The sequence below is a fragment of the Cebus imitator genome, unplaced genomic scaffold (assembly GCF_001604975.1).
Source record: "Cebus imitator isolate Cc_AM_T3 unplaced genomic scaffold, Cebus_imitator-1.0 Scaffold299, whole genome shotgun sequence".
NCBI lineage: Eukaryota > Metazoa > Chordata > Mammalia > Primates > Cebidae > Cebus > Cebus imitator.
In genome coordinates this window covers 373,385-385,867 of record NW_016107614.1, presented here as the reverse complement: position 1 = coordinate 385,867, position 12,483 = coordinate 373,385, and the positions used below count along the sequence as shown (strand labels likewise).

The 12,483-nt window shown below is 53.4% G+C and overlaps 1 protein-coding gene across 7 annotated transcripts in view; it reads right to left on the bottom strand.

Annotated features, from left to right (window-relative positions):
- Positions 1 to 487: 487 nt before the first annotated feature.
- The window catches only part of HPS1 (HPS1 biogenesis of lysosomal organelles complex 3 subunit 1), a 23,887-nt gene continuing 11,891 nt past the window's right edge, over positions 488 to 12,483 (bottom strand). For 6 of the 7 annotated variants that reach the window (XM_017502712.1, XM_017502714.2, XM_017502713.2 and 3 more), the window contains 10 exons: positions 10,819 to 10,868; positions 9,378 to 9,545; positions 9,101 to 9,280; positions 7,831 to 7,892; positions 7,016 to 7,150; positions 6,824 to 6,933; positions 5,632 to 5,768; positions 3,377 to 3,490; positions 1,659 to 1,741; positions 488 to 1,208 (listed from right to left, as the gene is read on the bottom strand). In XM_017502712.1, the coding sequence (XP_017358201.1) occupies positions 1,046 to 1,208; positions 1,659 to 1,741; positions 3,377 to 3,490; positions 5,632 to 5,768; positions 6,824 to 6,933; positions 7,016 to 7,150; positions 7,831 to 7,892; positions 9,101 to 9,280; positions 9,378 to 9,545; positions 10,819 to 10,868 (1,202 nt within the window). In that variant the 3' untranslated portion in view covers positions 488 to 1,045. Of the gene's footprint in view, positions 1,209 to 1,658; positions 1,742 to 3,376; positions 3,491 to 5,631; positions 5,777 to 6,823; positions 6,934 to 7,015; positions 7,151 to 7,830; positions 7,893 to 9,100; positions 9,281 to 9,377; positions 9,546 to 10,818; positions 10,869 to 12,483 lie in introns of all 7 variants that reach the window. The other variant, XM_017502716.1, reaches the window with a different exon arrangement.

The following is a 12,483-nucleotide window of genomic DNA, read 5'->3' as shown; positions in this document are numbered from 1 at the left end:
GCTCCCCCAGTGCCTCCCCTGCAAGGGAGAGACCAGTCTGCGCGAATTTTGGCTCAAGACCGAAATCACAGGTGTGGCTCCGGCAGGCACAGCATGTGGGCATCTGCTCCTGTGCTGCGTTGGACGCTGATTTCTGCCACGCCGCCCTTTCTGGACCAGCACCAGCCTGCTGGCCTCAGAGGAGCAAATGCTCCTAGTCCTAGGGCTCTGAGGGTCTCTTGTCCTTGAGTTCATTCTGGGACAGGAGCTTCTCGGTTGGAAGAGAGGGGCTGTATCCCTTGAGTGTTGGTTCTCAATCCAGGGCACATCACGGAAGCTTTGACAAACATCAGAGCCTGGGCTCCACAGCCACCAAGCGAGTCCAATCTCTGGGCCAGGGCCAGGAGCTTGAGAACCCCAGCCCTAGGGCAGACCCGGCCGAGTGTGAAGGGGCTCGGACTTAGCAAGCTCTTATCGGCACCAACAGAAGGGTCTAGAAGCACAAGCATGTTGGGCTTCAGTGATAACAACGACCAGCATTTATTGAGCACCTACCGCACAGGGTGATCCTCACATCACCTTGAGCGGGAGGTGCCATTGCTCTAAATGTGAGGAGTAGAAGAAATTTGCCAGGAGGTGCAGGGAAGTGGCAGGGTCAGAATTCAAACCCAGGCAAAGGAGCATCTTTTACCTGGGGTGGGAGATAGCCTGCCAGGTGGGCTTCCTCCACTGTGCTCAGCGAACAGCAGAGATAGGGGCTCCCTTCCCATCTCCCAGGATAACGGCAGAGAAGGTTCTGGAAGAGAAGCTGCTGCCGCTGTTGTTTTACAAAGACCAACAGAACCCCTGGCTTCCGTTTTCCTAAAGAGAGAAGGATCCGTGGCCTTACTCAGTACGCCACATGGAGGGTGGCCTAGGCAGGGTTTTAGAAACCCTGGGGCTACCCTGGGCACTCTGCCCCATCCTCAGGATGGCCACTGCAGACAGGAGGCTCTTGCCAGGGGAACAGTGGCAAGCAAGGGCGGCTGGAGGACGGGGTGCAAGGGCAGACTGCGGCCACCCTAGCCTAGAGCAGGGGGATACGGGACTCCTCCCAGAGGCGCCGGGCCAGCTGGCTGGCCTGCTGCACCAGCAGGTCTGTGGGGACGACTGATAGGTGCAGGGCCAGCAGCTCATAGCACTTCACGGTCTCGGCCGGGCGGCTCTTGCTGTAGTAGCGCAGGAGCTTCCTGCGGAGGAAAGGGAGGATGGGGTTCAGGAGCGAGGCTGTGGCGCTCCTCCAGCACCAGAGGCCACTCCCGGCCCTTGCGAGCAAATGCCCATGGCCTCGGTCATCTCACTAGGCCCCTGCACGTGGGTCTTGACACCCGCCCTTGCTCCTCACTGACCCAACAGTGGTATTCTGGCTAGGAGGCCTCAGCAGGGATATTCTGGGCCCCACACAGACGTTCCCCATGCTGCCAAGACCATGCCAGCAGGAATGAGGCAGGAACACAGATGTGCCCTGCATACCCATTCTCCCTCACTGCACATAGGGCCAGCTGGGAAGGTGTTCCCAGCATGGATTTCTGGGTCCAGGGTAGGGCACTGCTGAAGCAGAAGCTGCTCTCGGCAGGGGCGGGCACTTAGCACCCACATGGGGCATCTGTCCCCAGCAGCTCCCAATGTGGTGGCGTCACCTGTAGTAGTCTCCTCCCAGCATGCCAATAGGCACCGAGTCGTCGGAGAGGACAGGCACCTCGATCATCTGGAGTTTGTACCCCTGAGGAGGGAAGACAGGGAAGTGGTGGGTGTCGGGGGCTCACAGCCTGAGTCAGACGCACAGGCCTGTGCCTGGCTTGGCCCTGCCATGTGTGCTCTGTGCTTGAGAAAATGCCTGGACCTTGTTTTCTTCATCTGTGAAGTGGGAATAACAACAGTCACCTTATGAACATTAGAGACAAAGTGTATAAAGTTTCAAGGCCCCAGCAGAGTGGCTCTCATTACCATCAATACCTGGACCGGTGCATGCCATGCACAGGAGGGCAACCTGCAGGGCTGTCATGCAGGGTCTTGAAGAGCAAAATGCTCACAAAAGGCCCAAGCCTCTGCGGTGAAGGAACTGGGAATTCCCAGGGTCGGATAAAATGGGGACAAGAATTAAGATCTGCTGGACTGGACGTGCCCTGGGTGCCAGGCATGAACATGGCGCTTAGCTGATGCTTGTGTGGGCACCATGAGGCCTGCCTGCAGGGAGAGTGGACTCCGCAGCACGAAGGGCTGCCCCCATGGCATCGGCTGGGCTGTGCGATTGGTGTTCAAACCCGGCCTCCCCAGCTGACAGCTCTGCCTCACTGTATCTCCCCGTGGGGCCACCCAAGCACACAGACTCCTGTCTCTCCCTAGAAGCGCAGGTAGAGGTCACAGGAATTTTCTAGCACTTCTGTTGTGCACACTTCTAAAGGCACAGAGGAAAGCTGGGAGCCTGCAGGCTGGGGCAGTGGAGCTTGGGCTCCGGCTTCCTTAAAATATAGTCCTGGTGGCCCTGGCCATGCGTCTGGTCATCGTGTCTCCATCTGTACATTGGGGTCAGGGATCCCTGCCCCAGCCACTGCACACAGCTGTGAGGAGTGACTGAGAGAACAGCAGTGGAGGGCCCCGGTAACCACCCTGCGCCATGGAATGGGGTGGCTGTCATCCTCAGTGAACAATGAGAGTGAAGGGTGAATGCCCTGGAAGGCAAGGAGTGCAGGGACTCAGAGACCAAGGCTGCGAGGGAGGAGGAAGGCTCCTGAGAGCTGGAACAACCACTCACGGTGACAAGTGAGATGCAAACAAAAGAGAAACAGAAGGAAAGCAAAGAAAGGGAAGAGATAGGAGGGAGAGGCAGGAGGAGAGGAGAGGGGTAGGGGGCCACAGACAGTAGTTCCTCTTGCCGGAGCCTACCCTGCGGGAACAGTGAGACCCAGAGACAGCAGTGCGGGGCCAGGAGGCCAGGGACCCAAGCCACACTGCCAGTGCCTTCTCAGGTGGCCGGGCTCACTGCTTCAAGCAGGGTCTTATGCTACAGGGATGACTGTATGCCACGCTTAGCACGTGACGCTGGCGATGTGGAAGCACTACAGATGAAGCGTGTGGTCTGAGTCACCTTTCCCACGTAGGGCGTGTGCCTATCTGCTCACATGTGTGCCAGGACCCTGTGGGGACAATGGCAGGAGTTTGCTAGACAGCTGGGCAGAGGGATCACAGTTAAATGCCCAAGTGAAAAGGTGACCTTTGAGCTCTAGGTCCCAACCTGCTGGGCTTACCAGGGACAAGAAGAGGAGAGAGACAACACAATCAGAAGAGAGGAATCCAAGAGTTACAGCGTGGGAAGTGTGTGTGGACTGTCCTGGCCCAGGGACCTGGCCTCACCTACCATGTCATTCTCAAACCACAGGAAGTAGGAGCAGTAGAAATCCCCCTCCTGGAACAGCAGCGTGGTGTAGCCCTTCTGCAGGTATCTGCGCGCCAGCTGGATCAGAGACCAGACCTGGGGAAGAGAGGAGAGCGAGCGTCATCACTCTCACGGCCTCAGTCAGCCTGGGCAGCTCTTGCCTCCGGAGGGAGGAAAGTGTGCAGTCGAGAAGCCCGTAACAGGGGCCTCTCCTAGTACCCGGGCACAGCCTTGGCTCAGAGCAGGAGACTCAACAGTAAATCATTATTGGATAGATAGACTATCCTCCAGTTAGTGTGGGGGCAAAATATATGTAAAAAAAACTTTGTGTAACTTTACTACATACATAAACCATAAATTAGTAAACTGGGCTGGTGTGGTGGCTGACACCTGTCATCCTAGTACTTTGGGAGGCGGCGGTAGGTAGACTGCTTGAGCTCAGGAGTTCCAGACCATCCTGGGCAACAGAGTAAAACCTAGTCTTTACAAAAAATACAAAACGATTAGCTGGGCATGGTAGCACAACGCCTGTAGTCCCAGCTACTTTGGGGGCTGAGGAGAGAGGATCGCTTGAGCCCAGGACGTTGAGGCTGCAGTGAGCTGTGTTTGTGCCACTGTACTCTAGCCTGGGTGACAAAGTGAGACCTTGTCTCACAAAATAATAAAAATAAAATAAATAAATAAATAAATTAGTGAACTGACCATTCAGCCCAGAAAACAGCCAGGGACATCGATAATTAACACAGTAGGAGAAAAAGGTGTGGGCCCCTGAATCCCCTCCTCTGCCTGGGGTCACCCACCCACCCAGTGCCCCTCAGGCTGGGAACTGATGACATAGGTGAGTGACCCTGTAGGGTCACTGAGCCAGGGGATGTCCTGAGCCAGGGGTGAGGTCCAAATGAGAGCTCACCAAGTGGTCAGATGGAAACACAGGACCTGAGAAACCACGTGCCTTAGCTCCCCTGGGAATGTCCTCTTGCCTGACGCAGGGACCATCACCATTGCTGCCAGTGAAGTGCCCGAGGGAAGGCAGCAGGGACAGTGGGCTCTCCCCCACCTCTCAGGCCTGGGAGGAGAGGGACAGGCAATCTGCTACAAACTGCATCACAGTGCAATTACTAATTAAGTCTGCCATGGATTGGCTATACTTTTCAGGAAAGAAATTTGGCAGCATGCACCAATAACCTTACAAACATGCCTCCCATCTGACTTCGTAATTCCAATTGTAGGAATCCATACTGGGGACATAAGCAGAGATGAGGACACAGATGTATCTAAGGTGTACACTGCAGAATTATTTATAACAGCAAAAGCCTAGAAATAATCTGTATGTCTAAACATTAGGGAAATAGTTAAATTATGTTACATCCACATGATGGACTATTATGGAGTGGCTAAAAATCATGTCTATAAAGAACGTCATGAGGAAATGCATCTGATATAACGTGAAGTGAAAACACGGTAAACAAAGTTGCGTATACAGAGTGATCTCAACTACAACAAACTGCACAGAGAAACAAGAAGAAACATACCGTGATAACCCCGCTTGCCTCCAGAATAAGGGACAAGGACGAAGGCGGTGATGATGCTACCAGCAAATACTGAATGGATTGTATCTGTATTTTGTGCCATGTGCTATGCTAAATATTTTAATTGCATCATCTCATGTAATCTTCATAATTCTGTGATGTAAATAACACGATTATTTCCCTTTACAGATTAGGAAACTGACACCTGGGCTAAGTAACACGAAAAGCCACATAACTAGTGAGAGATGGGGCTTGGCTTCCAACACATTCCTCTGCCGCCCAACTTCCCATCTTGTTTTAACCATTAGAATATATTTTATTTGGCCAAAAAGAAAAGAAAAAAAAAGAAAACACATGCACGTATAGCCTTTTGGAGAATGGCAGGGGTCCTCCCCTACCAAAAATACAAAGTTGCTACGAAAAACAGTCCATTAAATTAGGAGAATAAAAAGCATTTCTGGGGAATGCTTCCTTAACTGAAATCACCTTGTTCTAAATTCCAATGCCCAGCTGATGCACCTTGCAGCTCTCTCCATTCTAGCTCATTCACCAAACACTTGTGGGCATTTATTTATGTGGTGCTGGCCGTTCCTCCTCCAGCCTGCTGCCCAGCGCACTCTGCTAGCCCCAGGCATGTGGATTACAGCAGGAGGGGCTCCCAACATTGGCTGAGGCCCACCCAGCCCTGCACTGGGCCCGAATGGTTACCTTGGTTTTGACAAAGGCAGCCAACGGCCCCTTGCCCAACTCCGATGAGATCTTTTCACTGCAGCAGAGGGAAGGCGCCACCATCTGCCCAGTGGTGCGGTCCACATAGATGAAGTGTACTAAGCCCGGGAAGTCTTCTAGGTAGGTGAAGGTCTGAGTCAAGGTGCTTACCAAGCCAGGAGCCAGGAACGGCCTGCCTATCCATGCCCTGGGCTTCCAGCTGTGCCCAACCATGGTGGCAGTAGGGCCAGGACTGCCTTTCTCCAGAGACTTCCATTTTAGCCAAGCCCCTGCATCCTTGCTTCCTCAGATCCCCCACTACCTTCCAGTTCCCCAGGCCTTGGGAATTTCTAAGATCCTTGATGCTTATACATTTAACACAGGCAGTTCTGGCCCTACAGGGACATAGGATGCTCACAGTTCATCATTTCCATGAAGGATGAATTTAAGTCAGACACACGAGAGGCTGGAGTGTGAGCACAGCCACGTGGTTTATGAGTGAGCCTAGCTGACCACCCAACCTATATGCCTCACTGTGATCTTGCTAAATTCTTACACTTCATCATGAGAGCTTGGAAGGCTCCTATTAGGGAGGGGAAGGGACATCCATGGAAGGGCAACCGCTGGTGGTTAAAGAGGCCCTGGCATCCTTCCACCTGCCCACTGAGGACCTGTCTCAGGAGACCGGGGGCGGGACACTTGAGATGGTACAGGAAAAACTGCTTTACATAAAGTTCCATGGTAAGTCAGCATTCAATAAAACTAGTGTTTTATGAAAGGGTCAAACACATCTGAGGAATGGTTTTTGAAAGAGGGATAAACATTTACTGCAGGCCTTCTCAGAGCTTTTCCATGCCACTGTGCACTGTGATCTAAGAAGGCCGTGGCCCTTTTCACCCAGCTAGACCACAGGAACTCACCCTGTCCCTACCCCTCATGGAATACCTACTACCATTTTGCCAGCTGCGCAGTGCTGACATAAAGGGTCTTTATGGCTTTTGTGAATGGACTTTGGGACAGGAGGAACTGCAGAAATTTCAGCTTGGAGTGTTCTATAGACAGGGCACATGAGCCACTGTGTCCTGCTATTTTCCTGCAGAGAGGTGGTGAACAGCTGAGGGGGTAGAACATATATATTCCCCTTTCCTGGGGCCCGTGGTCCTTCCAGGGAGCAGGTGTGGAGGCAGCAGACCTGAGAGGCTCGTGGGGCTGGATGGGGCCCCAGTGTGAGGATATGATACCATGGTGGTATTCCTCCTGCTCTTCACCAGCAAGAAGTCCTTCCAGTCTGTCAGCTTCTCCCTGCCAAAGGAAGCTCCGGCTGCATGAAGGAGGTCGGGCCCCACATCCTGCCCTGGCCATCCGGGGGCCGCACCACACTTACCGCATGAGCCTCTGCATTTGGTCCTGCAGGTGCTGGGGCAGGTGTGGGCCTCCCCTGCTGGGGGCTATGGTCAGGAAGTTTAGCCGGTAGATGGCACAGAGCTGCCGCTTCACCTTCCTACATGCCTGGAGCAGCCTGGGCAAGAGAAAGGAGAGCATCACAGCAGAAGGGACCTAGGGGAGCCCCTGGCCCCGTGTGGACCACACTATTCCTGCACCCAGGACAGACAGACCTGGGGAGCCCCTGACCCCATGTGGATCACCCTGCTCTTATACCCAGAACAGACAGACCTAGGGGAACCCCTCAACCCTGTGTGGACCACCCCACTCTATACCCAAAAAAGACAGACCTAGGGGAGCCCCTTGCCCCTCGCCCCATGTGGACCACCTACTCCTACACCCAGGACAGAAAGACTCGGGAAGCCCCTTGCGTCCAAGTGGGCCACTTCGTTCCTGCACCCAGGACAGACAGACAGATCGACCTGGGGAGCCCCTCGTCCCCATGTGGACCACCCCACTCCTGCACCCAGGACAGACAGGCCGACCTGGGGAGCCCCTCACTCCCATGTAGACCACCCCACTCCTGCACCCAGGACAGACAGATAGAAACACCCAAGGGAACAGCCACAGCTGATCAGGCAATAGGAAGGAGCTCCCCAGGTTCTCCACGTGATGCTCCACATATGTGGGAAGAAACCTCCTTTCTTGAAATTATTTTGCTGATAAACGAAATGCAGTGGTGGAGGAGACATGGTCTGTTAGGGAAGAGTCCCCAGGCACACGACCCACCCCTTGTCCTGAGGGCCCACCACTTACTCCCAAGAGGATCTGGGCTCACTTTTGGAGAAAGCCTTGGCCTTAAACTCCAGCCAGGTGCTCTGTAAGGAAGACAGGTGGCAGGTCTGCTTCCTGATCATGTTTCCAGTGAGGTCCAGGCCACACTCCTTCCCAGGTTAGGCTCTGAGAAAGCACAGGGCCCCCAGACAAATCTGCCCGTCTGGCCAATGTGGGCTACCCTGGCAGGCCTTACCAGCCCCCTGCAGACTTCAGTGTTCATGTTCTAGTCACTCAGCAGCATTTATTTAAAGGGGAGTTTCTAGGAGTTCACTGCCTGATGGCCATAGGCATGTACAGTAGCACCATCACAGCGACCTGGCCAGCCCCTCTGTGGGGCACACACAGGGCAGGGGCTGGGGTGTGAGGAGAAGCTGCTGCTGCAGGATCTGGGAGGGCATGGGTGAGCTTTGCAGGGGGCGGCCTCTATAAAGGAGGAGAATTTGGTGTTCTAGTGAAAGTGCTCATTAGGATGCCCTGAGGTACTGTGGGACCGGCTCTGCCTCTGCCTCCACGAAGAGGAGCCTGGGTCTGGGCATCAGCTGCTTGCTTTGCCTCCTCCATCCAATCCTGCTGCTGCCTTCAGACTGACAGGCACTCCAGCCACAATGAGTCCCAGCTCCTCAAACACCCCAGGCGCCGCCAGCTGCAGAAGCAGCCCCCAGCGGCTTAAATCCAATGCTGCCCCCCCGACCCTGCCCCATCCAGGCCCTGGCCTGGGCTGTGTAGAGAGCACGGTGAGGGCCTGTTTCTATGCCTGCATGTTGTCGCATGTCTCCCGATCTCAGCTCCCAACCTGGGCCCTAGGCTCACTGCGGGTGGGGTGGGATTGTGTCCTGCATGTCCTGGTGTTGCCCTGAGAGCCCAGGTGCACGGCCCCACTGCAGAGAGGAGGCCCATGACTGGCAGATCCCAGGCCTGCACCTGCTCATTGCATCCAGGCTCTGGCTCCACTGCTCAGGAGCCTTATCATCTTGGTCAAGTTAAAACTTATCTAAGCCTTAGTTTCCATAAAAGGGGAATTATAATTCGTGTAGTGCCAAACACACATAAAAAGCTTCTGAAAGGCTAAAAAACAGCAAAGTTTTCATTATCATTTTCATAATAGAGAAAACAAGGATCGTAAGCCTGTTATGGAGCCAGGACAGGAACCCAGGCCCGCTGGCCCCTCAGCTGCTGTGGACCTGATGGCCCCTCCTGCCAGCCCTGCCCCTTCTCCTCCAGGTGGGGAGGACTGGAACCTGGATCTCACCTGAATCTCCTGTCCTCCTCGATTCTTGACAAACTTGTCCATCCTCTGGCGCAGGTCTCCCACAAGGGGCTGGGAGCGCAGGGCAGCGCCGGCCTCCGGCCCTTCCTTCAGCTTCTTCTCCAGCACAGAGAAGCCATCCAGCAGCTGGGACAGGAGCAGGGCCAGGGGCGCACTAGGGCGCTGAGGGAAAGGACCAAGAGGTGGGTGAACGGGGTTGCCCCTAGGGAAGCCGTGCCAGCCCCAAGTGTCATCAGGGCAGGGTGCGGGGCTCTCATACCCTGGTCAGGAGCACCAGGTTGATGCCCGGCCACAGGGGGAGGCAGTACATGGTGTGGGGCACTAGGGGGCAATAGCTTTCCTTCATGTTGGTGTCCAGGAAGATCCTTCGGGGGCTGGAAGGCCCAGGAGAGTGGGGAACCAGCGTTTGGAGAGTGTCCTCCGCTATCTACCGAGGAAGAAGAGCTGCAGTGAGAGGTGAGATCCCCAAGTCGGACCCACCTCTGTGGGTCCAGCATGTCCACTGCTGCCCTATCTGTGAACCACAAGAAATAAACATTTTTAGCTCCAAGAAACTCCAGTTTTCAAGTCCCTGCATTCTGCTGAACCAGCCCTCACAGCTCCAGTTCCACTGTCGCCCCTCTCCCTCAGCTGTTCCTGGTCCTTTCTGCCCAGAGTCTGGCCTGGGTGCCAAGCAGGGCAGTGGGCAGGGGCAGAGGAGCTGGGTGGTGGCACAGAGAGGACCGAGAAGGCAGGGAAATGTGCACTTGTGGATGGGGAGAGGTCCCCTCCCCACACTTTCCACAGACGGAGGTATCTAACGTCCAACATTTTCATTTCAGTCACCCTCAGAACATCCCACTCAAATTGGGGAAACTGAGGCATAAAGTGACCAAATGAGCAAGGCTCTAGCCTTATGAAGGGCTCAGAGTAAGAAAGCCTTTAGAGCAAAAAATTATAGAATTAAGGAAATCATGAGAAATGCCACAAAAATTCCTCCTCAGTGTTTCATATAACAGTAAACACTGGACACAATGTACCGATTTTCCTGGGGATTTGCTAGATAAAGAACATATGCCTGTGAGGGACTCCCAGACACTCATTAAAAACCACACTGTGGGAGTGCTTAGCAAACGGAAAAATGTTTAAATAAGAAAGTATAATGAAGCACGTTAGCATCCAAATCTGATTTTAAAAATACACACATGTACAGATATTATGTTGTGTGTGTGTGTGTGTGTGTGTGTGTGTGTGTGTCAAGTCATAGGGGAAAAAAAGACTAGAAGGAAACACCCAAAGATGTTAATCTCATTTTGAGGATGGAATTGAGAGTAATTTTTATTCCCTTCTTTATAGTTTACTTTTGTATTTCCCAATTTTTCTATAATAAATGTGCATGCTCACTCAAAAAAAAATCAAAAATTCCATTAGGCTTTCACTCCCAAGAACAATGGAGCTGAGGGACAGTACCTGGGGGAGGGGAGGGGCAAGGTCACCATCCCTCATAGCCCATCCCAGGACCCCGCCTCTGGGCTGAGCTTTGACACTAGGGCAGGCCCCTGCACTGACCAGCCTGGGGGTGAGAAGGAGAAGGGCTGGCCTGGGTAAAGTTGGATGACTTTACCTGCCTCCAGGATTGGAGGCAAAAGCTTTGGAGCCCCCAGTACTCACTGTGGCATCTCAGATCAGCTGGTCCCCAGGCAGATGCAGGAGAAACTCACCTGAAGGGCATCCATGGGTGGGGTGCCCCCCTCCAGCCAGATAGCGCTACCTGCAGGCCACAGGTAATAATATAACAATGTAAGTACCATGAGATGTAAGCCACGACCCAACAGCATGGGGTGGGGGCCCAGATGCCCCATAACCCCAGTCCTTGGCTGGAAGCTCTAGGCAGGGATGCTAACGTGACTGGAGCAACACCCCCTACATCCTAAGTTAGCAGGTGCAAGGTGAACTCTGCAGGACCAGGGCTAAGGCAGCCTGGGCCTGGCAGAGAAGCTTCCCCAAGAGCCAGCTGCTGAGAATGGGGCTCTTGAGGACATGTTTGGTAATGGTGGTTGGGGCCAGGGGGAATCTTCCTCCCCCAACTCTCTTGGCCCCTTAATCCCCTCCTTGTTCTGTCCCCTCTGCTCCAGGCCTCAACCCACCCCTTAGGAGTCGGCACACAGTTCACGTTTGCCCATTCATTTATTCAACCAGTAAATTCTTACTGAGCACCTACTGTGTGCTAGAAATTAAGCTGGATTTCCTTCCTAGTATAGTGCACAAAAATCTACTGAACCCACCACACAACTGAAATATTATGTGTCTGTAATAATACTGTTCCCTCTCATATTTCATTGCAAGCAACCCTCATTTATAATCATGTTTCTCCGGGGGAAGTGTGTTCCTACGTTTTAAACACCTGATTTACAAATGGATGAGTGCAACGCAAGCCATTTATAAGTTGTGAGTTCTGTGCATGGTGGAACAGCACTATTTTTTTACAGTTCTGAGGCATAAAAAACCACTATGGAGAGAGAGGGACTGGGAGGAGGTTGGTGATGAATGAGGGAAGGGAGTAGCAAGAAGAGGAACTTCAGAGTTTACCCAGAAGCATTGCTTTTCAACAGGTCTCAGGCTCAGAGAGAGCTTAGGGAATCTGAAGATAGCTAGGAACCCTCAGCCCAGGAAATACACAGGCATAGATGGGTTCACACACAGTCTCAGGGAGTCCTAGGCTTCTAGCCAGTTCAAAGACCTAATTTAAGAGCATCTAACCCAGTGGCTGTCAACCTTGCCTATACATGAAAATCATTTGGGGACCTTTACAAAATCCTGACGCCCAGGCCACAGCTCAGACCAAGTGAGTCAGCATCTCCGGGTACAAGCTCAGCTTCAATAATTGTTAAAGATCCCCAGGTAAGTTCAATACACAGCCAGCGGGCGCACCATGCTGTAACCTAACTCTATGCACAGCAATTCACTCTATGCACTCTATGTTCACTCCCGAGGCACGCTGGACTCAGCTGGGAAAATTTCCTGGAAGTATTCACACCTGGGTCCCAGGCCCACAGACTAACATAATTGGGCTGGCTGAAGCTGCCTGGTGATTCCAATGTGCCAGGGTTGGGAGCCACTGGTTAAAAGGAGCCACATGGCCAGGCGTGGTGGCTCACGCCTATAATCCCAGCACTTCGGGAGGCCGAGGCGGGCAGATCACGTGAGGTCAGGAGTTCGAGACCAGCCTGGACAACATGGAGAACCCCCCCCTCTACTAAAAATACAAAATTAGCTGGGCATGGTGGCGCATGCTTGTAATTCCAGCTACTCAGGAGACGGAGGTTGTGGTGAGCTGAGATCGTGCTACTGCACTCCAGCCTGGGCAACAAGAGAAAACTCCATCT